General features: G+C 37.7%; 1 protein-coding gene across 1 annotated transcript; it reads right to left on the reverse strand.

Moving 5' to 3' along the window:
• Positions 1-398: 398 nt before the first annotated feature.
• Positions 399-21767, reverse strand: MTDH (metadherin; the record flags this gene model as incomplete). The annotated part of the gene is made up of 11 exons (XM_010152622.1): positions 399-555; positions 3726-3732; positions 4354-4487; positions 6027-6146; positions 6709-6833; positions 9175-9273; positions 13500-13748; positions 15710-15778; positions 17263-17442; positions 17882-17963; positions 21663-21767. Coding segments are annotated over 11 exons (1327 nt in total), but the record flags the coding sequence as incomplete, so codon positions are not given.
• Between the last annotated feature and the right edge of the window lie 5920 nt (positions 21768-27687).

The following is a 27687-nucleotide window of genomic DNA, read 5'->3' on the forward strand; positions in this document are numbered from 1 at the left end:
TAGCTAAACATCCTGTCAACTGCTATGAGAGCACCCATCTGTTCCACTGAAGGCTCACAAGCAGGCCTTTGGAACAGTGTTGGCAGAAGTGCTCAGGCACAGCGTGAAGGTCCAGTCACAATGGTGAGCACATCCAAGTACCTGTTACAGACTGGACAAGGCCAACAGACATTTTCAGTCACTCAAGCATGTGAAAGCAGTTTTTCCTCACAGTGAAACCACATTTGTCAAAGTACTTTGGTGAAAGCTAAAATATGGCAAGACAAATAAAGGAAAGCTAAACACCTGATATGGTTCTCTAAACCCAAACCTCCAGGCAAAGCATTCTCACCATATATGCTCTATGCTGAAAAAGCACCCTGAATTCAGACAAATGAATTGTACCAAGAGATACTTACTCTGGGGAGGAGGCACACTGTTTTGCTTAATATTGGGACTAGAAACATCTGTCTCTTGCAGCATCTGTGGCACTTGGGAAGCGATCTTGTCAGAATCGCTCTCTGATACAATTACAGATGGCTCAGGAGAAACAGCAAGCGAAGGAGCCTCCTCGGGCTATTTGAAAAACAGGGGGGAAAAAAAAATTCAAAAGTTTATTAAGTCATACAACTCTTACAGGGTGTTATTTTGGCAGTATGCTTAGCAGCTGCTGGAAAGATGGCACTGAAAAATTAATCCAATATTAAAAGCTTTTAAAATTTTAAATTAAGGCTGCAAGACTATGACTGCCATCTAGTGCCAAAACTTCCAGCTGCATACGAGCAAAGAAACCACACAGAAATTCTTTCCAAAATACATGACCTACAAAGAAAGGAAAAACTACCTAAAAATCACTAAGATCCAAAAAAGATTCTAGAATACATATTCAGAAGAGATGCAAGATGGTGACACGCGTGCAGCATTCGGTTGCAAGTCACACAGGCAAGCTGTAATCAGTCCAAATACGCGACTCAAACCCCAGAATAAATCTAACTTTTATATTATTTAGAAAGCATTGGCAGTCCTTCCTATAAACCACTCAAAACAGTCTGTGTGCTCACACTAGAATAACAGGTATTTGCGAAACCAGTCCAAAAGTATTTCAGTGGAAAGTTCAGTAGGAATAACTGCCAAGTAAGAGATACTCCTAGTATCTTCCAATTATCACAGAATGGTTTGGGTTGGAAGGGCCCTTGAAGACCATCCAGTTCCAACGTCCCTGCCAATGGGCAGGGACACCTTCCACTAGACCAGGTTGCTCCAAGCCTCATCCAGCCTGGCCTTGAACACTTCCAGGGATGGGGCATCCACAGCTTCTCTGGGCAACCTGTGCCAGTGCCTCACCACCCTCTCCGGGAAAAATTTCTTCCTGATATCTCATCTAAACCTCCCTGCTTTCAATTTAAACCCGTTACCCCTTGTCCTGTCACTGCAGGCCCTTGCCTGGATTTGGTCTACTTTGAAGGTTCCCACCATGAGACAAGATGTAGCTGTGCCTTGCTGTCTAGTACTTACTGGAATCAAAGTACAGTAAACCAGAAGTCAATGCAAAAGACATTTTGACATTCCAATAGGAAAGTCAGAACATGAAATCATATGATCCCACAGCAGGTGACCTACAGACAAAAGGCTTCAAATGAGCATTAGCAGAAAACAATGTCCCAGTCCAGCAATAACCCCCAAACTTTGGGATGTTAGAAGTCACGGCTGTAGTTGTGCCACAACAGCCAGGACCTGGAACTATCACAACAAAACAGTGAAGTCTACCATCCAGCCCTTGATGTGGATGGATACAGATCCTACAGTTACCAGTTTGTGCTGTTTCCATCACTGCAATAAGCACCTCAGATTTAGTCAGAACATGGGAAAGAGCAAAAAGATACACTTTGTTACTTTTCTTTTTAACCATATCATACTGAGCAAGAAGTTAAACAGCTTTAATTAGAAAAAACCCAACACATGAATTTAGAGGGTAGCGGTCTCCAACCTTTAATGAAGGAAGGAGCTTGCTGTGCCCTTACACATCAACTGGAACAAGTTTTTTTTTTTAATAACTCTAATTGCAATGTTTCTTTTAATGCACTGAAAATGTGTGGGGTTTTGTTTGTTTGTTTGTTTGAAAAATCAGCCATGCTGATAAAATGAATTCCCACCCTACAGGATTTCCAATCTTAGCCAATCTCCACCTGCAGGTAAAGCAACTCCATCAAGATTTCAATGGCATAGAGCCGCCTCGGGTTGACTAACAGACAGGCTGCAGCTTGTACAGTATTCCTGCAAATAGAGCTATACAGGTACACTGAGCATTATTGGGAGATTTTTTTCCAAATACCAGACTTCTGTCTGAATTTTGGATGAGGGGAAGTGGATACTGGTATCCTACATTAACTGGGAACTACTCTTCGCTGTGATTTTCTGTGTTAACAAATCAGCTCAGAAAGGAAACCTGAAACAATGAATAAAGCCTATTTGTTAATCTAAATAGTTATATGCATAATTCTACAATTTATTAATGCAGTAGTGACTTATGAAACTGTTACAAAGGAAGGATTTCCAAAGATATCTCAATGTAACACCTCTGCCTACTGATAAAATACCAAAGGTTTCCATGCAGCCCAATGTATCATATGGGAGAAATACCGTCACCAGATAAGAACCCAGAAGTGCTCCACATTCAGCTGTTCCTGGTCCTTATGAGGATATTCTGGATAATAACTTATTTGTACTTTAATATCAGCTTATTTTTCCTCGTATTTGCTTCTTATGTTTTGGAGCATCTGCTCAAAACTACCTTGGACATGTAAGTCGTTCATTTCACACACAAGTCACAGACTGTTGCTAAAGATTTTGGGAACTGCCAAATCTAACAACATCAGAAGGTGTCTTTGCATGTGTGAAATTACAATAAAGCCAAATCTGATGGCAAGGAGACTTGATAAGGCCTGAGAGACCATCTGCATGGCTTTGAGCAACCTGGTCTAGTGGAAGGTGTCCCTGCCCATGGCAGGGGGCTTGGAACTAGATGACCTTTAAGGTCCCCTTCCAGCCCAAACTGTTCTATGATTGTATAAAACTCGGCTGATATTTTGGCAGTGTCTACACCCCATGAGAAGAAAAAAAGAAAAATCTAACTGTAGATCAAAAGCATCATTACATGTAGCTGAAAAGTATTTCTCAAATCAATTCAGATTTCAAGCAGCAACAGCTAGCCTTTTGGGATGTACCAGTACACCTCATTCTAGATGCCAAAAATCACCTTGATGTCAAACAGAAGTTTTCTGTCTACACGTTTTCAACTATGTTCTCCAACATCACGTAGTTGCTTGTAAGCTTCTTAAAACCCACACACTGCAAGGAACAAAGCCACTTGCACACACAGGCAGATGCCTTTTTTCAGATACAGCTGCAGAACACCCCACAAAAAACTAACTGCACTAGTCTGATGGAGTAGATAGCTGTTGCTAACCTCGAATAAAGGTTGAACTGAAATGAAACTAAATAATTACATTAAAAGCTCTACTTTGATGCAGAATATTTACAAGAAGCTGTAAGTACGTCTGAATGTGCTTTTCAAGGCACACATTCTCAGCAAACACTCTGTACTTTTTCTTTGGTGACCTGCAACCTTTCTTAAAAGATTCCATTCTAATATTGTCATCTGAATATTAAGATACTTATTTCTGTAAAACAAATGCTTAGCAATTAAGAAGTAAAAACTCAGTATTCTGACAGATATTCTATGGTACCAAACTGCTGTCTCACTGGTATTGTTCACTCTTTGTGGAACACAAAACCAATACCACTAGAAATATTAAATACTTACTTTCTTCCTACCGTGTGATACTTGTAGGATAACAGCATATAAATAAAAGCTCATTGAACAGATTAAAGAATTTGTATCTTCTAGAGTATTTGTTTCAACTGTGAGCTGAAGCAAACAGTTCGTGAAAAGGTTCGAATACAAAATTTACTTGCTAAGTCATAAAGTCAACTTTAGTCTGCATTTAAGTCAGAATATACATTAGCAACACTTCCTTCTGTCGCAATGAAACAATAAAATATATTATTAATCTTGCGCTCAGACCTATTAGCTCTTAGGTGTCCAGATTTCAAAGTTTTAAACTACTGCTTGAATATTCAAACAAACAAAACCCAAACTCGACTGTCATGAAAGTGCCTACTGATTTAGAAGACACTGCTTTTCTAAACAGACATCCTTTTTAAAACTCGTGATGGACCTATATCTGAAATTCAACCTCTCCATCACCTTTATATTCCTGAACACATAGCCTGAAGCAGTATTCTTACTGTAAGCTTACCTACACAAATGAACGTTTCAATGCAATTTGAGCAGAAATTTTAACATAAACCCACTTTTGCATCCCTACCTTAGCTGGTTCACTAGTACTTATGGTCTTCAGAGAAAAACCTATTTCCTGCTGCGGTTGAACTTTTGAGGTATCCTCCTGAAATTCCTCTGCAGCTTCTCTATCCAGTTCTTCAGTGTCCTAAAAAAGGGGAGGGGTATGAGGGAAAAAAAACACCACACCAAAAAAGAGCCTGTATTTGCAGTGAATTTCTGACTCTTCTTCCCCACACATTGGTTTTGTTGCCATAATCAGCTCCTGTAACTAAGAAAATCTATCTAAAAAGATAAATTGAAGTAGGAGGCTAATATTAGCCTATGCTAACCCTCAAAATTTATGAAACATAATACAAAAATACCCATAGAAGCCAAAAAAGCCTAGAAAGCAGTACTTGTCATGGAATTTAGTAACAAAATTCCCAATCCCTGAATGAACTGCGGCTCACACTCCTGTGAAATTAAACTGAAGGTACTCAAAAAAACTCTGCCAGAAGTATCACAGCGAGACTTGACTGCTCTGAATTCTGTACTTTGTCACAAGTAAAATTTTTAAATACAAGCCCTGCATATTAACCTGTACAGTTTTTTCTCCTATATTAAACTTTAATAGTATTTTTGCAAGCCAGTTTAGTGCACTATGATGCCTGTAAAACCAACCTCTCGGTACAGAAACAAAACATATTTAAAGTATCTGAGACTCTCAACCTTTCCACCATTAGAATGTTTAAGGGGTCAGGTTCTCATTTCACATGAGGAATTAAGAGTAGTTACATTTGTTTATAGTACCAGAAGAATCCTGTGGTGATGAACAGCAAACACAACACAGGTCTCCAGTTTTAAGCTGGAAATACCTTCTTGAAACATTGTTTCTTCACTTATTTCCCCTGGAACCTTGTAAAAACACAGTCACAGTCTAAGTCTGTTGATTCTTGACAGGAAAGAATCCACTAAGAGCTTTCTCCTATTAGGGAAGTACTTGTTCTCATCTATTCAACCTGATTCAATTGCCAAGTGAAGTGCAACCTGCTTTTGCTTTTTTTACAACAAATCTGTTTCAGTGTAATCCTTCAAAAGCTATTTAAGTAACACAGAAAACTCCAAACATCCTCCCTTTGCAAATACTATGTATCTCATTCAAATCTGGTTCCAGATTAGCTCCACCTACTGAGTTTGCTATGCTGGTACTCACTGTTTCACACACATCAAGCTATGACAGAAAACCACTATGTTCTCATAGGATTGTACTTTTAAGACAGCCTAATGGAAGACTTGTTTCTCTTGATCTCCTAGCTAGCTACATCCACCAAGGCAGACTTCTTTCAAAGGACTGGAGAAGGCTTCCCTTGCAGAGGAAAGTTCTTCCTGGAAGCATCCCTACAGTACAGAATTCTGATTTGATGGAAAATGATGTGGGATAAATACTTCCTACATATTTCATGTTTTTCAAAAATACAGCAAAACTACATTGTATTCACAAGTCAAACATGGAATCATTCAAATTAAAGGAAAAGCTAGTAAGAAAGAGATTACTTCTTGGGAAACAATGGTAGACAATCAAATACCACAGGGAAATTAATTTTCCAAAGTATTTATTGTTAAGACATGAATACAGAAAAATAAGGTGATTTTGTGACTTCCTCACAAATTGCCTTTCAGACTATTTGGATTTTGCTCCATTTACCTGTGCAGGAGAGTTAGCTTCTTCACCCTGCTTCTTCTTTTTCTTCTTCTTTTTCTTTGATTTGCCACTTGTAGAACTCTGAAGAATTGGCTCTGCTTTTTCTCTTTCATTATCTGAAGCCTTCATACAAGAATAAAAGGTATTTAGCATTTAAAGTTGTAATGAGACATGCCTTCTATAGACTAAGTAGAAATAAATGGCTACAAGGAATTTAAATGCATATAAACATATAAATGAACACCATCTTAGCTGTTCAGTTCATTGTAGGAAGACCACCTTCTTTACATGCTGTCTGGCAATACAGGTACAGGAATTGGGAATGAAAAAGGCAACAGAGCACCACATGCCGATGGCACAGAAATGCTGGTTTTCATACAGAGAATTAAATATTATTAGGAAGTATTTAGGAAAACAGATCTAAATCCTCTCAGTCTGCAATGATAAGATAATCCTTGTATTATGGTAAGACAGTAAGATCTGACATAGAGCTAAGTGGCTTCTATTTTCTCAATAACAACATTCAGCATTCTCCTTCTCTGTGTACACATTAAACACAATTGTGCTACTCTTATCAGTGTAAAAGAGATGAGAGATTACCTTTATCATCACCCTTAAGTCACTTTAAGAAATGGCAGTGATAAGGGCAAAGTCTTGAAGCTAAGGAGAAAATATCACCTTTTACCTTCTGAACAACAGGTATCTCTTCAGGCTGCGGAACAGAAGCAACTTTTTCTTCATCTACCCAGTTTCCCCACTCTTCTGCTGGTGCATTCCAATCAGAGCTGGGATCAGTTGAAGAAAGTCCATCTACAAAGGTTTAAATGGTTTCCATGAATGTCTCCTTACTTTACAGGTGCTCTGACAGTTTTAAAAAAATAAAGCCTCTGCATAAACCCAATTCTTGATATCAAGATATGAACATTCACTTCCTCTATTTCTGAAAAAATGTAAAGATTTCAGTGACAGGTGGAAGACTTTCGTAAGTAATGAGTAGGAGGGTTACTTCACAGAGCAATAGGATTACAGACTAGTCTCAGCAGCAGCTAGCTAGATACAATTGCTCTGATGTACTTTTCTAGATTAAGTGAAAAGTGACAAATTTAAGAGTTATTCTCTATCTTAAACCTTCCTCCTAGTTTATGAAAAAAATCAACTGTAACACTGTTCAGTCTTACTGTAGTAAGAATCTTTTACAAGTGATACATCTCAAAGTGTAAATCTTACTGAGCCAGGTGTCATCTTGCAACTGACATTTTTTAATAACCTTATTTTTTCTCAGACTAAGTCCCTACTCCATTTCGCTGTCTTTCATCTGTGATGGCACATATTTATGTTGTCACACGGGAATGACAGATTTAAAGGGTCAGTTATATAAAGATCAAAAATACCCGAAGGGAAGACCTAAGCCTTAGACTGTCTGTTTACTAGAAAGTTACAGCAAGCCGATTTCAAAACAGAATGCCTTGTGAAAGATCATTTTTAAAAATTTCACATTTATGTTAATATATCACAAACATTTCTCACCCTCAGTCTATGCCAAACTGAAGGAGAAGAGGCAAACTTGGTCTGCCAACTACAACAGGATTCAGTGTAGACATTTGAAAATTAAGTCAAAAGGACAAGCAGTAACAAACCCAACTAAATTTACTGGCAAACATGAAACAAAATACACCAAAAGATCTTAAGATTACTTACACTTTTCCACCCCTTGCTTTTACATAAAAATATTACCTCAATTACACACTTACTTTGGACACTAAAATTTACCGATTTGAAAAAAAAAAAAAACCAAACCCTACTGCCCAAGGTAACACTATGGTTTATATACTGCCCTCTCACTAGCTGCTTAACGAAGAAAATCCATTCTGCTTTACTAATTAATCAAATCAGTAGTATTTGTACATACAGTTAATTTCCTTGTCCTGAACCCGATAAAGCAGTAAGGTGTATCTGTATCGCACTGTCCTAAACTTCCATTATTCCCCCCCTTCTATTAGTGTACTCTTCAATGAGTTGACATCACCTAATTACTCTGTTAACAGAAGCTATGGCTGTAAGTGTTCTATGCTTAGAAAAGTGAATTAAATTATGCTTTTGATAATATGCAAAACTGATAATTTACAAAAGATTAACTGAAATGTACTTCCCCTACACTTAAATCAGATAAAAGCCAAAAAAGTTTCAAAATGATTTGGTATCAGAGCAGTCATGCCAAAATTGCTGGATTCGAGGGCTGCATCAATCTATTCCACTTTTGCAGTTACTTAATAAGAAGTTGTTCTTAGAGAGAAGGTAACATGCAAGGCAGCTTTTCTGGTCGAACTTCTTGACCAACTCTTCAGGTCAATGACCTAATGAGAGGCACTAAATTTGTTTTCCTTAAACATTCCTAGATCTGACTGAATACATTTATCAGTTACAAGGCAGTTCAAAAAGTGAATTTAAAGCTGAAAGCTGTCTTTGCAAGTACAGTTTCAGTAGTAAATATTTAGGAATGGCTGTAACTTTATCATACTACAGTCCTGTTTAGGGAGAGACTGTGGTATACAAGAATATTTTAAAATTGGCAGAGAGGGGAAAGGGGAGAGTAACCACCAATTTTACTATAATTCCCAAGTACTTTCAGTGACCTCTATCCTGCATATGCTTTCTACACACATAAGGACTTCCTGATGTTTGCTAAATGAGACAGTAATATTGTTAAACCACAACATTAGAAGAGTCTTACGTTTTCAGTAAGATACAAGAACATGTAAAATTAACTCAGTGACTCAAATACAATCTGCTAAATAGAGAGTCTTTTGCAAACTTGCAGTAGATTTTTCTCATCATTTGCAGTAAGACTGTTTAAATTGATTATCAAGATTTTCTGACAAAGCCAGAACAACTTTAAGGTAGTTCTGCATGAAACATCTTTCACTTCTGAGTTTCAATAACAAAGTATTTTCCCTAGAAATTAACCATTTTCTATTATAATTCATCAAAATACTTTCTTCCAAGTGCCAACTAGCTTCACAGAAGCCAAACATTCCAGGTTTTAATTCAGATTCTCACAACTGTCTAATACAAGTAGCTAATATAAATAACTACAATTCAAAGTAACAGTAATTAACAAAATTTTGTTAGTGAATGTTTTAGAGGAACATACTTAACCCAGACCATTCGTCATCAACAGAGGGTTGAGCACGACTTAAATCCCACTGAAAATCAGAAGCTCCAGCCTGAGGAACTGACTCATTGTTCGAGCCTGAAAGAGAATAAATAAAATTGTACTTGTAAGTTAACAAGCTTCCTGAGTTCTCTTGGGTAAAGAAATTCCAATCGAAGTAGGAAAGGAAGACAGAAGACTCAAAGAAAAAAAGGCTGATTTTAAGGACTGCACAGGACAGGAAAACTACAAGGTTTTTGGAAGTGAGATATATTCAGAACACAAGGGAACACTGAAGAAGGAAGACAAAATTAAGTCAGGAGAAGAATATGGAAAAAAAGATGGAAGAAGGGTGAATAACAGCAGTTTAAGGCTTACAGCACTCTCTTCAAACTGAAAAATATAATGAAACCTTATCGGTAGTAAAATTATTACCCTTTTTCAGTAAAGGGTAATACCCTTTATCAAGAACTCTTACAGGGAGAAGTTTAAAAGAAAAAGGTACTAGAAAAAACCTCTTAGCAATTACATTGCAAATACGGCAATTGAATTATTCATTACTAAGAATCCAATTCTCATTTCAAGTAAAAATGTTTCAGGAACATAGAAGCAGCATGACAAACAACAGTTAGGCCAATACCAGTCATGTCAACAAAAAGTGTTAAAACATCTAATATCATAACGAAAAATAAGGCATCAGCAAACAGAAACCATTTTAGAAAAAAAGAATCCCCCAAAAAATCTTAACTATGAGACTCATACTTCATGAGGAGACTTACTTCTGAAATGAAACTTAAATAGGACCACAGCTACCTGGGTGTGTCTGTTTTATAAACACCTCTGCAAAAGACACCTCAGGTGACAGGAACCTTGACAGGTTCTCATTTTTTGCTAGCCAGTCACAAGTAAGAAGTAAATATTTATTTGTATTAAAACCTTGTTGGCTAAGGTGCAAAGATGATGAACATAATTCATTGTCTTCACACCTCTCTCTAAGTTGGAGTGAAGGTATAGCAGGTGAACCTCAGATCAGCTTGTCACCCCACTTTATTAACTACACTTCTAAGTTTTAGCCTGGAGACTGAACTTGAATTCAAGCAGCTCTCTTGGGAAATGTTATTTTATAAAAAGCTCCCTGTACAATTAAAACTTTATTTCTTCTTTAAGACAATGTCTCTCTATGTTTTCATTAAGTGAACTGTTCTTTGGCAAGTCTGATAAATCAGACCTTGGAATTTATAATTTCTTCATTATGCTGGCTCAGATGTTCAGAGAGAACAAAGTGCTCATGTGAGCTGTAGGATGAGGAGCCCGAGTTCCACAGTTAAAAGACTGCAAACTGCAATGCACAAAACCATAGCCTAAGTGCCTAAGTACTTGGCCAGCTACTTCCTAAAAGAAAATAACCATGCCAAGCTCGTTAGATAATGGGAGTAAGCGAGAGAGAGCAGAAAACTCAACATATGATCCCTTTATTGTGTAATAAATCACTGCAGCACTTATGTCAGTAATTTAACACACAAGATCTGTTACTAAGCCAGATTTGCACTCTGTAGCAATCTCACCCTTCAAAACAAGAAAACCCCAGAGCTCAGGTTTCCCACCCATCATACAGAGAAAAGGCTCAGGACTTCAAATCTTGCCTATGGAACATAAGTTGAAAGTAGTGCTTCAGTTCCTTGAACGGAAAAAGAACCAACCATAAAATAACAAACTTCCCAGAAGATCAGGGTAAACAGACTTTCCTAGAAAGCAATCCTCGGATCTCCAACTTGAGACACAGCAATACTGAGCAATTTCTTGTGCTTGTTAGACTCAACATACAAACAGGAAGGTTAAATAAGAAATATCACCTTCTTATTGATTTAGCTTTTGATCATCAATTTAAAAGTTACTTTATTAAATAATTTGAGCATAACAAAAAGCTTTCTAGGCTTTCATAAGATGTACCCACTTGTTTACAGTTACCGGTTCTGTTTTCAAAGAACAGTAAGAAGGATGCAGATTAATAACACGTGGCAAATTCTATTTCCACCTTGTGGGGTAGAAGAGAGCAGAAAAATCTTTGGAAGGGCATACATACCAGAAACTCCAGGAGTTAATCCAAATGAAGAGAAAGAAGTAGAATTCTGTTCAGAGGTATTAATCCTTGCATCCACATTCCAAGCAGCTGTGGGGGAAGGGGAAAAAGAGAAAGAAAAAGAATTTTCTTTTATTTCAGCATTGCTAGCAGTGTGAGGAAGTTAGCTATTTAATTATGAACAGGGTCAGAAGACCAGCAGAAGTTCCAGTCATGTTAACATTTCACACAACTGAGGGTGTTATTTTGCTTATTACATGAGACAATTAGTGCTAATAGAGATGTGAGCATATGAATATTCAGCTTGAAACTATTTTCAAGCTTTCTAAGATATTTTTCCCTCTACAGCCTTTTCTTCTCATAAAGAAAAAACAAACTGTGTTTGAGGCCCATTCTTCTTCCTATTACTGCAATTATCTAAGTTATTGAAAAGCATATTTATTAACTCTGTAAATGAAACTCTAGCTTGGAGCAAATTATATATATGTTAAAGAACAGAACTGAGTTCAGAACAATTTTTCACAGATAGGAGACACTGATTAAAAGTTAAGATATACTTGACTGTTAAGAGTAAGGTCAGAGTAATAAGCAGAAATAATCAGTGGCACCAATGTATCAAAAAGACAGCTGGTTAGAATGTGATTCTAAATAAGAACTACTAGGAGTTATGGTAGTTTTTATTTAGAATTATATTTATTGAGTTGGGGGTGGGGGCACACTCAAAACTGGACAGAGTAATCCTGATGCTGTCCAAGTGGATAATCACTATCCTCAATCTACTGACTCTTGTTAATACAGCCCAGAATACTACCGGTGTCCTCTGCTGCTGAGGGTCATGTCTAGCTTGGTGTTCACAAGGTCCCTGTATCCAGAACTGCTCTCCAGACAGTCAGTCCCCAGCCAGGGGTGCTTCCCACCTGCTGCAGCACTTGGCATTTGTCCTCACTGAACTTCCTCAGGCTCCTGTTGGCTCATTTAACCAACAGGACCAGCTGGTTTAGGTCCTCTTGGATGGCACCCGTGGTCTGCACTATCAACTGGCTCCCCACTCAAGTTTAGTCTAGGCTGGGAATCTGATATGAATGACATCCTATTGCCTCCTCCAGATCATTTATAAATATGATAAAGAGGACAGCTGCAAGTACAGAGCCCTGTGACATCTCCCTTGTTACCAACCTCCAGATAGCATGTGACTCACCAACCATTACGTTTGAGCCTGACCAGTTTTGCAACCATCCTAACTTGGAAACAATAATACGGTGAGAGACAGTGTTGAAAGCATTACTAAAGTCATCCTAAAAGATCTTCACTACTCTCCCCTCACCCCCAGAACTAGTCATTTTACCAGAAGCAAATCAGCCTGGTCAGGCATCACATATTCTTGGTACCAAAGACAACCACCACCAGCGGTCCCAGTCACTAAGAACTACCCTATGAGAATATACAACAGAACACAGTTGACTGGAAGATGAAAAAACGTTCTTTGACTCTACTATACAATAGTAAAGCTTCCAATGGTATAGCAGGTCCAGCCTCAGGCACATTTCAAGATACACAAGTCAAATAGGAGAGGTCTAGACTAAAGCAACGCTGCTGACTACGAAGAAACACTGCTTTCTAGAAGAGACTACGCTCACTTGAACTGAATAGTGGGAAGGACCATGTTACAGTGTCTACTACTACCTTGAAGATTGCTGCCCAGGGAGAAATGAAGGATTCTCTTCTCTGTTACTATTATTACGGACAGTACAAGTGATAAAGGCAAAAAATTCTGCCCAAGAAGACTAAAACCATTTTCTAATGAGAAAAACAGTGTAACAGTAAATGTCACAAGAGCTGAACAATCTTCATGCCTGGAGCCTAAACAAAGATCTGTCAAAACCAAACACAGTTGATTTGATTGTGTTGGATTGGCAGAATCAACTTACGACCTGGGTTTTAAGACTTCATTAAAAAAAGAAGTTACACTTCAAAATTACTTAGTAATCACTTTCAGAATTTTAGGAAAGTGGTATAAAACATTTGATTCCTTCAGAGAAATAATGTTACCTGAGATAAACTCCAAAATTCCAGTTGAACTGTAAACACATAGATGTTAAACCATCAGATCTTAGAGCAAACAGAAACTGCTTAGTTCATATGTCACTAGACCACTTCAAGATTTAATATATAAACAAAGCTATTTCAGAGATTCACTACTAAAAAATACACTGAAGTGAAGCATGTTTTCTTTGGAATAGCTCACCAATAGGAGTGAACAAAGAACGCTCTTTCCAGGGCCTGCCCACCAGGGTTACACCCCAGTCCTTTCCATTTCCATTAGCATCTCCAGAATCCTGGCCCCAAGCTGATGCCTCGGTCTTCCTCTTCCCAGCTGCAGTTGAGGGAACAGACGTCCATTTCTCCTCCCCTGCACCGATCTGTGACATTTTTACAGACTTCTCATTCCAGTTTCCTCCATTTACTGTATGGCTTTCAGTCAATCCTGGAGAAACTTAAATACAAGCATAAGGAAAGTGTTACACTAAAGAAGAATTGGATGAAGGATTAAAATATTGCTTATGTGCACATATACTTAACAATAAACAAAAGTACAAATGAACAGCAGCTTTGCTACACCAGTAGCAAAGATACAGATACAGAAGAGCTGCTGCTCTGTCTCAGCTGATTTTCCAGTTCAGATGATATGCACCATCTGTCTATGAACCTGAAGAGTGAAGAAAAACCAGCACCAAACTGCACTCTCCTCCCGGCGTCCCTTTCTTCATAAGGCTGATAACTTGGTGGACCAGTGCCTCTAGCTTAAAGAAAAACCCAAAACAAAAGCAGGAGCGTGGGGTGCTTCCAACACTGCCAGGTAATTTCTCCACAGTGTATGGCAGTGATGTGTAAAAAGCACAATGCATTAAAAAGAGAATAATCTGTTTCATAACTGCATACAGTAGTTCTCTAGGCAGGAAGTAGAAAAAATGATCAAAGATTAAAAAAATGCTTCCCAAACACTACACAGAATTTGCACAGAGCACAGCTGTCATATAGACTAGAGAGTCCATCAGAGTTAAGAGGAAAAAAATCATGGTAACACTCTCAAAATAATTCATAAGCAATATGCTCTATGGTACATTAAGATAAAAGACCACAAGTCTATCTACAACAGTCTACCCCGCTGAGGAATTACTAGTCGTAGCAAGTTTAATGTATACTTTAGGAGGAGTCAGTAGTACATTGAGACAAACATCATTATAAAACTTTTCTTAAATTATTTTTACTTGTGTCCCTATAAAACAAAGGCTAATGGTCACCTGGTGCACCCAGCCTGACCGCCTATATATCACAAATCTTTCCCAAAGGGCTCTGCATATCAAACCCTCTCTCTCTTTTTATATATGCAATGTAAACAACAGAAAAGATTCTCATTTACAAATGATTAAGAAATATCTGCATATTGCAAGTGCAACACTTAACACAGTCAGCCAAAACCTGATGCACAAGTAAGTCAATGCCACATGCCAACAAGAGCTACAGACCAAATATTTCATTTCTCATATGAATTCATAGCTCAGGCAGCACGAACATGCCACATTCAAGGCGTCCTTACTGGTAAGGAATTGGTTAAGTGAGATATGCCTAGATTTTCTTAAACAAGTATTTCCAACCATCTGTAAGGTTACCATTGCTGTACCTAAAAACACTGCCCTTTCTCTATAAAGCTCCACAGCACTAACATTGTTCATGTCAGTCAGTGTCCTCTAAAAGGTAACAGGACATCTTAGGGGAAGGTAACAGCAAAAACAGCAAAGAGACAGAACCCAAAGTGTAGCTGACAAACACTCTTGCAACCTCGCAAAAAGACAGCGGAAGTCCCAAAGCAGGAGCCCAATTACTCTGTTTATCATACTACTCTCCCATCACAGACATCTGTCTCCTGTATGACGAGGAAGTTTTCACAGAATCACATTAAAGATTGTAAGGGATGTCTGGAAGTCACCCAGCTCCACCTTCTGCTCAAAGCACAGCTACCCTCAAAATTACACCACTTAATTCAAGTTCTGGAAATCACAAAGGCTAATAGTTTGAAGTGTATCTGGACAATCTTACAATGAGCATTTTTTCCTCAAGGCCAGTCAGAATTTCCCTTACTGAAGCTTGATTGTTGCCTTCTCTCCTTCCATAATGCACCTCTGAAGAATACAGCTCCTTCCTTCCACGCTATGGTCCAGGAAGTTTGCATGTGAAGTAACGCCCTCAGAAAGTAGTAGAAAGTGGTTCACTTTCTGGACCTGGATGCCTTTAACAACTCATTTGTTGACTAGCTTAATTACACTGAATACTTTTTGTTAAAAGCAACACCACTAACGTTGGGTATGAATAAGAAACAACCATCTTGATTTCATTAAGCCAAACTAATAATGAAATAATAATAATGAAAATAATGACATAATGAAAGCCTTTTACCTTGTGGAACTGATGATTCCCCCTTTGCAGGTTTAGAGCTGCTAACTTGTGCATTCAGAAGCGCATCACCTGATTAAGAAATATGAGGAAACAGAGCTAGAATTAACTTTTTTCAAACAGCAACACCTGTAAAAATCTTAAAGAGTATACATCACTCATATGATAAAAAAATAAAACCCCAGGGATATGACAAGAAAAACCATCACTGATATGAAAAAAAATTGCCTCAAAATAAAGACATTTTCAGAAAATGTAAGAATATAGTTAAAATGCTCTATTTTTTATTAGTGTTTATTTTGCAGACAGAATGAACTCAAAACTAATTTAGGGCCTACAAAATCTGCGGTAATTTGGTTTAAAGAACTCCAGCTAGTTTCCCCAAGAACAGTAAACAGAAATCTAAAAAAAGAGGCTAGCATTTTCAAGCAAAGGGCAGCCCTACATGTTTCAGAAATTTATAGCTTTTTCTAACTTCTACCTTATCGTGTGAAAACACATAAAATCTTGTGCTGCATAAAGGAATGGGCAAGTGAGATTACAGTAGTTACGACTAGCCACAGAGTATGCAGACAGTTGGAATTACCATTTCTTGAAGTTTTTTGCATGTAATTGAACAGGAAAAAAAGAAAACAGGAAACAATTGATCTAGTTCTCAAGAACAAGAACCACACAGTCAAGATGCAAATAAGTGTTAATAAAAGCACCAGATAAGGCATGACAATTTCAATACATGCACCAGAGAGTTGCTAGGCTCAGTCTTTTTGTCACTTTGCATCTTTGCAAGTTTCATCTAATTAAAGCACCAACTGTATGAGGAGGTTAAAAGTATATCAGAAAGCTAAATGTTTGTGTCTTCAGATTCTTTTAGCTTCTTAAATAGTTTCTCAGTGGCAGCCAAAATATGAATTCCTGTGCCTACACATGGTTTAAACCAACCCATGCAACTTTTCTCTTAAACTGTAGCAGCCACAGAAGCTAAAACTTACATTTCCTTATTGAATCCTTAGTTATAATAGACTACTAAGTCTCAGCCAGGTGTGCCCCACCATTATGAACAGCTTTCATGTGGGTACTACTAGATCAATGTTGGAAAGCGTGTCTACATATTAAGCAGTGAGTGATCTGTAAAGAGAACTTGTCACGTGCATAACCTCCCCACAAAGAAGCATTCAAGAAGTTAAGGAGTTGGTGCTGCCTGCAGCAGCACTGAGGGTGCCCTTGAAGTTTCCAGCAACATAAAAGGGCAGAGTCAGCAGAGCACAGGTGAAGGAATGGGGACATACGGAGCTGTGAAGCTACCGACAGAGCACTGTTGTGGAAACCAGTGTCTCAGCCACTTACCCCAGAACATTCCCTCCTGAGCCTTCCTCCAAGCATGGCCCAAAACCAGGGCGAGCTTTGCACAATAAGTACCTTTACATGGCTTGAAACAATATCTTCAAGAGTTACACCTCCAAACTTACCTACCATACACCCAAACGGAGTCACGACTTAAGCATTCAAGTAAAGCCATCTATCTGGAACATGTGCAAAGCCCCTACTGACCATCATACCTTTATTTTTTCTGATTCCAGCTGGAAGCGATGGTGTAGGCATCAGTTGTTCAATGGACACACTAACCGTATTTTCCACCCCTTGGACATTTGATTCTCCTGAGCCACCGTTGGTCAGCACCTTGTCTCGTTTACGCTGTTGTCGCTTCTCTCTGTTACTGATTTTAGTTTCCCAGGCGCCTAAAACATCCCCCAAATGAAAACATCACTGCGTCAGTCAGAGAGCAAAAAGGAAAGAGTTTGAGCTTGTTTCATATCAAGCTGAAGTCTGAGCACAGGTTCAGTTTAAAAATTACAGGCAGAGCAGACAACTTCAGCATCAGTTTGAAAACATGAGTTTTTCTGAATGTAATGTGATAAAACGTTGTTTCTCAGAACAAAACATGAACAACATGAGGGCCCTACAATTCACAAATTTTCTCACTTTTTGTAACTTACAATCAGCTGAAGTTAAATATTGTTGTTTCAAAGGCCATATTTTCAGAGATAATACGTGACTAGAGTTATGACAAAATGAGTTTCTTGTGTTTCGTTATGAGGCACAAACAAGTAAACCTGACACAGGATTTAAGCCAAAATACGTCTAATTGCATTTTTTCTGTGTGTTTGCGTTCAGTACCTTCATCAACTTCCTTTCCATCTAGACGTGATGTATCCTGAACCATTTTAGCATCTCCCTTGGATTTCTTTTTTTTCTTTGACTAAAATAAAAATAAAACATTATCTTAATAATCACTCAGTGATTACCTGTCATAGGAATTTAGCATTCTCCCCCCGGAAACACAGAAGTAAACTTAAAACAGATTTTCCTGAAAAAAAAGGCTGTATGGACAGTCCCTTGAAAGGAATACTAAACAATACTAATTCCTAAACATTCATTAAGACGATGGAAACAGCATGAAAGACTTATGCAGTACATAAATGGCAGATGAAGGGACAATTCCTTATGCTACAGAGCACAAAGCCTGGTGGAAGAAGCTATGCTGATGGAATGAGTCACAGAGGAATACGAACTGTCTGGGAGGAAGATCCCATTCTGGCAAAATCTGTTTTGTGCAGAAGCAAGTATGAAGTTACACATGGAGAAATAAAGAATGCCAGTGACTCCTTTTAAAAAAAGTGGGTAAGAATTCCAGCTTGGCAAACGACTTCAAAACAGGAACTGTGATTAGAATCCATACAATAGATAGACAGTTGGTTTTCCCCCCCTCCCCTAAGGTTTCACTAGTTATGGCTTCTTAGCTATACAAGAGATAAAGAGGAACAGATATGACTACTTCTGCAAACAGTTTTGGTGCATGAGATAGCAATATAAAGTGTTATAAAGATAATATTGAGGAAAAAAAAGATTAAGAATAACCCAAGATACAGGGAGAGAGTATATTGCAGAAAGCCTTGGAGCTGAATCTTTCCATAAGGTAAAGTGGTGGCAAATTGACTTGACTACCTTCTTAAAAAGAAAATACAGTACTGAAAAGCTTTTCAATCTAGTCAAGAAAAGTGTGAGAACTACCAGATAAACCTTAATGGGAAAACAGAGATAATATTTTTAAAGAAAGATGGTTATCCACTCAAATGTTGTAAGGGGAACCTTTCACTGATGCACTGTCTCTGAAATATTTGAATAAGGGTATTCTAAGAATGCTGAATGTTTTCCTGGAATACATGCTTTTGCCGGATTAAGACTAGTAATTGCTAGCTTCATACCCGAGCTCAAACTATATGATTTTCTAGTCTCAGTTATCCAAAAAGAGTATAACAATCTCTCCAGAAATTCAGAACTGGTAACAGCAAAATTGCCAGCACAGCGGCAGCAGACATCCTATGGATCCACTATGACATATAGTTCACATGCCTTTGAGTTAGCATGCCTAAAAGGCATCCTGGCGCTTCAACACAGGTACTGAAAGCAGTAGACCTTGTTAGTGCAGGACCAGAGATAATAAAAATCTCACTGCTTATATGCAATGCTGTGCCAACGCACACGTAATGCTTAGGGAGCTGACTTGAACAGTTAACTCATGATTTACTGCACTAGGGGACCCACAATACAGTTGCACCCAAACTGAATTATCTCACTTACTTGCAGAGTAAACCACTTTTACCCACACACCAACTATGTAACTTGTGGAAAGTCTCAAAGAGAAGGGCTGGTTAAAAAAAAAAAAACACCCCAAAAATGTGAATTGTTTCTAAGAACACGAACAAGGCAAATTGTTTGCCTGAGCACTTTCAAAAAAAAAAAAGAATGCAAAAGGAAAGTGAAATCCAGCATGAAAACCAGTTATAAACTGCTTTTTGGAGCTCAAGCAGAGAGAAGATTAGTAGGTTTATACCTACATCTCCCATTTTCAGATACATTGTGAATGAAAGTCTTAGAATCTCCTACCCACAAAGCCGTAACTACCCACCTGTCCTCTGGCACTGAGAACACCTGAAATGACTTCGGAAGTCTCCCAGGCAGAAGTTTAAGATGAATTCCCCTCTAAATAACTCCAGTTAAGATCTTAAGTGACTTGCTCCTACAGAGGTATCAACCTCAGGTTTTAAACTTCTCATGAAAACATCAAAGTTTAATGGTTTTTAAACAAGTTTGTTCCTAATAAACACTGTTTATAAAAAGATCAAGAATTCAAATTTTGACACTATGTTTACATTCCTAACATGAGTTACTAGAACATGATCTGAGAAACCAGAACCATAATTAGTTATCCCATTTACTCACCACCTGCCAAACTTAGTGCTGTAACAGTCGCTATGTCAGTAACAAACTGAAACAGTAAGAGATGTTAAAGGCTACTGAGCAAACTAGCCAGTCATACTGCAGAAAGCTATAGGATTCAAAGCATCACCTTCTGCAACAAAGAAAGCTGCTAGTGTTGGCTCTGCCACCAGCCAAAGAGCACATGAGGAACTCGGCTGGCCTGCCAAGTATTTTAAGTCTTTAAGATGCACTGTCCCCCATACAAGAGCAATAGAAAAATAACCTCTTCCTCATTCCCAATGTTCTGTTTCTAGTATTCAAGACAAGGCAGTGGTGTGCTTGCAAACAGAACAGGCAATGAAGTTCTAACATCCTGCAGTCTCAACCACAGAGTCACTTCTTAGACACAGTCCCTTACACTAAAAACAAGATATAACCCTGTACTATGCAAGTCACTAAAAATGGAAAAAAGGGAAGAAGCTATTCAACGTGTCAAGAGAATCATAAACCGTAAGAATAGCCACAATCCAGACGTTACTCAAAGCTTCCCCTCCCCCAAAGCAGAACAAGAGGATACAAGTGATAGAAAAATGTAACTAGCAGGATCAGCATCCACATCTATCTAGTGGAACTTACTTCCTGGAGCTGCAGCTTCAAGGCAACATTTTAAAACTCAGATCACTATGTTTGCAATTTTAAGTTAAAGCTCAAGTTACCATTTAAACACCTACCAAGAGCCTCACAGCCAACTAACAGTATACAGTCTTTTGGCCAACATACTAACTGCAAAAGATGCTACTATAGGATAGCCAAGAAAAATAAAGCTTGAATGAGCTAAACAAATTACAATAACCAACTACTGGTTTCTGACTGCTTATGTATAATAATTTATTTTTCCAAAACTCTTCAGTAGTTAGAACAAATTAATTTTGTTGAATGAAATAAATCAGCAATCCATGGCAGTAGGAAAATTTCACACGCAATGTTAGCAAGAACCACTCCAAAAATCACTGTCAAAGGCCTAACATAAATATAACCATGTAGCCCTCAAATGATAACTTTTGTGGTAAAGCTAGAGGATAATAGTCCTCAGTGCAAAACAATAACACTGCCATTAGTATGGTTACCTTTTAGGCAAAGCTCCAGACCAAGCTTTAAAATGATGTTTTTAACATAGCTATTCAATTTGCATAACAAAAAGCTCATACCAGACTTCAAAGCCTGTATTTGTCATCAGAAATTAAGAACTCTAATCACTAATGGGTACATCTGACAAAAGAAATAAGCAGGCACATGGTCTTAATCCTTTGAATAGTAGTCCCCCAATTGTTACACCATTTACAAGCTACCTAACAATACTATCATCATGTTGCACCTCCTTAGAAGCCATGGAAGATGAAACACAAACTTAATTTCTGTAGGCTTAACATCTTCACATGATGAACAGAGATACTGGTGGTTAGCGGGGGCAGGGAGCGGGGTTTGCCTGATGCAAACATTCCATGATAAGGCATAATCTGAGAAGAAAATAGTACTTTAGGTCTTCCCAACACCAAATTAGAGTCATACTCTTCATAGTAAGAAATATGCCTCTTCACTCATGTAAGTAACAGGATTTCAAATCAAAGCAGAGTTCTTAGATACTGAAATAGCACGCACTAAAATTTGACATTGTCATTTCATATCCATAACTGACCTTTTCATTCTTCTTTTCTGTGTCTACGGGCTGCTTCATATTGTCTTTACGGACAGTTTGTATTACTTCATCCTCAGATACATCAAGGAAAGACCGTCCATTAGGCTGTGTAAATAACAAAAAAAAATATTGGAGAAAGCAGAGGAAACAAAGCTCAAATTACACCATTACTGAAATGCAACTATTTGTTGACTGAAAAATGCTCACAAGATTAAGTGAAACAGACAAAGTATGGATTGGTGCTCAAAATATCTACTGCAATTCTATATTTACCAGAGAAATGAGAAATGAAAGAAAACAGGTCTCCTCATGCCATCTCAATCCTATTCAACAAAGAACTGCTTATCAAAAGGCAAATTTCAGAAAGTTACCAGCTTTCAGAACAGGTACAGTTCTCTGAACATACAGATGAATGTACCATAAATTATCTAAATTAAATGAATGCATTTACCACTTCGTAGCAGTTCAGCAGTGGGCTGAATTTTTAAAATTATTTCTACGTTGACCAAATTTCTGCCATTTCTACTTATGCATGTGCCTCACAGCTCATTTCCTTCACAAGTTACACTTCATGGTAGAACAGAAATTAGAAGTCAAACATGAAGCATGACTAAGCATGACTTCCCATTGTTCTTTTCACAGACTTGATTGTAGTCGTTACATTAGACTACCATTTTCCCCTCACTAAATAAAGGAAAGAAAATGAGCATTTATTATTTAACATACAAAGTTAAAACTCTGGACAGCTATTAACTTAATCTTTACCATCACCCTTGACAGCAAAGGCCTACACCTCTGCCTATATATTTCCTATGCAAAAAATGTAATAATTTAAGTCACACTGTTAACAAAAAGATACAACTGAAGTTTCTATGCTTAACTGCAGAAAAGATGAAAATAAGCAAAGTGTTATACACAACTTTTAGTCACTAAGTGAAAAACTATTGTCAAGAGTAGTACTCGAGTACTGAGTCCACACAAGTTTCATATTGATTCACATTCAATAATGATTCAGATAAATTGAAGACTGAAAATTAAATAAGATATTAAGCATAAACAACTACTTCATAGTTACTTTAATTCCTGCAATATCTTTTAAAATAAAGTTCAAACTATATTATCTTTAGCTAGTTTTGTTATTAAAAAAACCCAAAAGCTATTTTAAGTCTGCAACACAAACCTGATTGCCTTAAAGTAAAATGATGGTCATATTACAACTTAGTATGACCTATTCCTTCAAATATCAGATCTGAGCCTCAATTTAACTTATACAGGTATTAAGTCTTACCATGTTATATTATGCTTACAAATCACCCTTGGCATGATTTCGTCAGTGCATTGCTTACTGTAGTAAGCCAGCATGCCAACTTCTTATTCTGTAACTATTAATAGAAATTGCAAGATCAGGTCACCTAACCCCTCTTCTGCAACAACCAGCTTTCAACTAGACTTTTCATAACTAAGATGCAGTACATTTCCTTTAGCATTCTGAAAATGAAGTATATTTTACAGATCTGCCTCTCAAAACTCCCTCTAATAGTTCCTCATAATAATGCTCAGAGTACTTGATTCCACAGGGATACCAAAGACCTGATATTCAATCTTGAAAATAACCTGTTGCCCAAAATCTATTCCTGAACCCTGCTATTTCCTCTAGATTCCGCATAGTCATTTTATTAATGATGTGATGTCTTTCAATCTGTGTTGGTACCCCTGACGTTTAAGGTCTTAAGCTGAAAAAAGAATCGCTGTTTTAAAGTTATTTAGCAGTAGAGTTAAATAACAGATTTGCTGCATCTAGTACTGGAGTAGTGTCAAAAACAGTTACAGCCAACTAACTTTTAATCCTGTACCTTACTTTGCTTCTTTGCTATTATATACACCTTAAATTGAAAACTACTTTCTTAACCCCTCTAAAAATTCAATAGATAGAAGTTTTGGTCTTTAATTTAAAAACAAAACACAACACCAAACCATCTGTTTCTCCGCAGTAATAAACTAATTCATAACCATTAAGAACCCTCTGGAAAAATTAATCCACATGACTGTTTACATGATCAGATGATCAAACAGCATTTTAAACAACCACCATCAGAAATATGTTTAAAAACTTGCACTTTGATGCATTTATCCCTGAATGTATCCCTGAACTGTAATAGCCTCCTTTTCAGTAGAAGTTTTCCACATGTATTTTCTGCCCACAGATGAATCATAGAATTTTAACCAAAATTCATGTGACCATTTTTGGATATAGCAAAGATAGTAACAGAAGCGGGAAAGAAAAAAGCTTTTCTATAGTATTCAGAAATGTTTCTTTTAAAAGACAACTACAGCCAAAAAAGATTAAGTTTAAAACTTTATGGTAATATAGTAAACAATCACTGACAATAGAAACTGCAGAATTTGAATTAATGAATTTGCCCCCTTTTTTTCCCCTCATCCTAAAAGCTACAGGGAAGATGCAACCAGGCAGAAATAATGCTGTCAGTAACCCTACTGATTTCTGAACACATTTCTTGCCTGCTGACTTTAAAAGCCCAGTATTTAAATAAACCATTTTTCACACACATTCACATTTGTGGGTGTTAAGATAACCAAAAGGAGAATAAAGGTTTTGCTGAGGCTGTTTAAAATGAAAAATATTGTTCTTTAAATACGGTACAGCACAATGGATAACTCAGTTCCGTACTTCAAATGGCAGTAATGAAATTGCTATCGTTTTGAGTCTTGGCCATATTAGTCAAAGACCTTAGCTACACGTTATAAAGATATGCTGCCTTCGAGTATCTTTGGCCAATGAAAGAATCTGTTTAACAATATTATTTTCTGTAAGTTTCTCTTCAGAAAGAAAGAAAGAAATTCTCTCTTTAAGCAGTGGAGAGCCCTATGCCCCTACTTCTCTGCAACTGTACAACTAACATATACACCAAAACAACATGTGAGTATCAGCTGAAAGTATGAACAAGTCTTCATGCAGTCTACTTCTAACTGCAAGAAGCACTAGCCAGTCATAGCCTGAAAAGTTCTTTCAAGCAGACCAAGTAGGAAACTTTCTCAAACGAATGCAAATGTTTTTTTAGTAAAACGTGTAGCGGTTACTGTCCAGGTGTACTTCGAACAACAGGAAGTAGGTAGTCAATTTGGTATTTTCTGCATCTACAAATAGATGGATGAATTGCTTTCTAAAGCTGTAGCAGAGTACAGCATGTGGTTACTCTCAAGCTCCTATGGTGTTTTGCAGATTGTACAGAAACCATGTAAGAACAGTTTCACCTACTTTTTAACCCTTCAGCAGAAGAAGAAGAGCAGCACAGCAATTATTCAGATGGGAAAGGAATAAAAATTAACGATCAAGAGATTTTTGGAAAGAAAAAAGTTCTTAACAGAGGCCAAAGAACTCTGTGACAGGAGACAAAGAGCTAGGCCCCTGCCAGGAGCTAAGAAAAAGGAAAAAAAAGGAGAGAAAGAGGCTTCAGGTTTACTGCACAGAATCTAAGGTAAGGATGCCATGCTTGCTCCAAGGAGCTGGAGAAGGACAGAACTGGCTCTGTAAACTATACTGTTAGTGAACGCGATACTGTTGCAGCTTCATTTTTTTCCTCACTCTGCCCATAGCAAGTAAGAAACCACAATCTCATAGCTACTACTGTATTGAGTCAACACAGTGCTGCTATTCCACTAAACTGACTTTACTGAAATACCTGGTAAGCTGTACCCTACCTACCCAGGAACACAGAGAAGCCACGTGCAAGAAACAAAGCAACACCCTACCTCAGAAAGGGTACAGTGAAGAACATCTCTGATCCTGACTGATGAGTTAAGCATCACCTGCCATACGATGAGCTCAGTAATTCTGTATTAAAGTAACGCTACGGCTTTTAATTAGACATCTGTGGTGTGCTCTTTAACGCTACAGACCAGTTGCTCTAAGCTTTCTGAAATGCCCGCAATGGAAATCTAGACCCTGGCACAGCAAACCCTGTAGTAAATCTACTGATAATAGGCTTTACCTTACTCTCTTCCTTTCAGAGACCTCAGTATGAGCACCACAGCATACAAAAAACAAGGCAAAAATGACTAGGCAGCAGTCATTAAGAATTCTTGTTGCAGCTTTACATTTCAAGTGTTATTTTTAGAATTTTTTAAGCAAAACTCAGAAAATATTGGGACATGCTGACACAGGTCTCTATGAACGTATCTTGGGAAATGAGCATGGGGCAGGCCTATTAAACTTTGTCACTGGTATAAACTTATTTGCACTACAGTTAATGATTCTGTTAGTGCATTTTCTTTTTGAAAAAGGTGGTTGGCTTGATTTTTTTTTCACCTCTGCATGGAAATAATGAATACAAAATGCTGTAAAAATAACTTTAGAAATGTTAACAATACAGAATGACAGCTGAAAAACTATTTTACTCTTTTGATTATGAAAATATTTGTTCTTACATTACCCTAACTTTCATTATTGTGCACCTGAGTAAACCAAGCTTGAAACAGTACAAGTATTTATATTCATCAAAAATGTCAGTTAAGTTTTATATACAATTAATATAAAGTTTACTTTTATGAAGCCCCGCACTACAGAGCATTGTCAAGTTAACAGTGTATCTACCTCCTTCACTCTATCTTCTGTTGTGGCATTTTTTTTTTAATGTCTTCAGTGATGACTTGGCAAGAGTTTATGCTTTGTTTTTATACTGGACTTTAAAGAAAAGAAAACAAGCAAAATCTAAATTATTTCTAGGATTAGACTTCATTTTTAAGAAGGCATAGCATATCTACTAAATCTTGAAGGATACAAAAGATATTGCATCTTTAACATGCCTTCTCCAAAATGGAGACCTAGCTATACTGCAAAGATTCTGAATCACAGTGCTTCCTCTTCTTGGTGCTCAGCATTCTGTCTCTTGTAACTTCCAGAATCAACTTCAGTAGTTCACTGCTCAAAGACAGGCTGGTGACATATGCAGACTTCTTCTGTTATATGATATTCTAGCCTTAACTTCTCATAATTAAAAAACTACTCAAATTTATCAAGTCTTAATATTGCCACAGATCCAAATGAAGGTATAAACCCATTTTTTTCTCCTTTTTCTGGTCATTAGGTAAACGATGCAGATTGCATAGAGCAAGGTTTAATTAAAAGATACAGTTGTAACAGGCAAGGGACATCTGCTGCACTTTCATTCCCATAATCCATTTGGGCATAAATAGGATTACAAACATACTAACAATATAAAAGCTATAGAAGGAATCCCTTCAAGCCTCAAAACTATGATAAAGGGAATTTTTTAAAAAGACAGTTGATAATTTCTGCATCTACTCATTTTCTCATGAGGTACATGCATACTGTCATAGATGGAAGGTTCCCACACCACATACTGAGGATTTAAAAAGAAAAAAAAAAAAAGGAATGATCTGTTTTTAAGGGGCTGCTAAGACACAGATTTCCTTATTAAAGGAGATGATCCTTACTGTAACAACTAATTCAGACATATTCCTACTGAGGCAAGCTCACCACACGATTGATGTTAACATGTTCTGCTGAAAAGACACTGCAAAAAGCCTTACTCAAGTTTGAATCATCACAGCATTTATTGGGCTTACAATGCTGCTTCCAATAGTCTGTACCTGCCTAGATTGCAATTCCTGGATTGAAAACCTAAGCCATACTCAGGTCTCCACTACCGGTTATTAACCCTGCAAGCATTCGATTATAATAAAAAAAAAATAATAACACTTTCGTATATTTCCATTTAAAAGCTTCTAAAAGAGACAGGCTTTTTCCTCATCACCCAGGACTATTAACATGTAATTTCCGCGTGTGCCCGCTGCTCCTCCAGGTTTTCAGAGCAAGAGTAACCCAGACGACACGAGTCAGCTCCAGAGCAGTCAGCCAGGACACCCTCATCCCTCCCATAGGCACGTGTCACCCTGATGAATTGCACGGCGGCTCGGGGGAGAGAGCTCTGTGGCCCCCAGACCGTGCGGGCGGTCCTCCCCTTCTCACCGGTGCCTATCTAAC

The sequence above is a fragment of the Eurypyga helias genome, unplaced genomic scaffold (assembly GCF_000690775.1).
Source record: "Eurypyga helias isolate BGI_N326 unplaced genomic scaffold, ASM69077v1 Scaffold8755, whole genome shotgun sequence".
NCBI lineage: Eukaryota > Metazoa > Chordata > Aves > Eurypygiformes > Eurypygidae > Eurypyga > Eurypyga helias.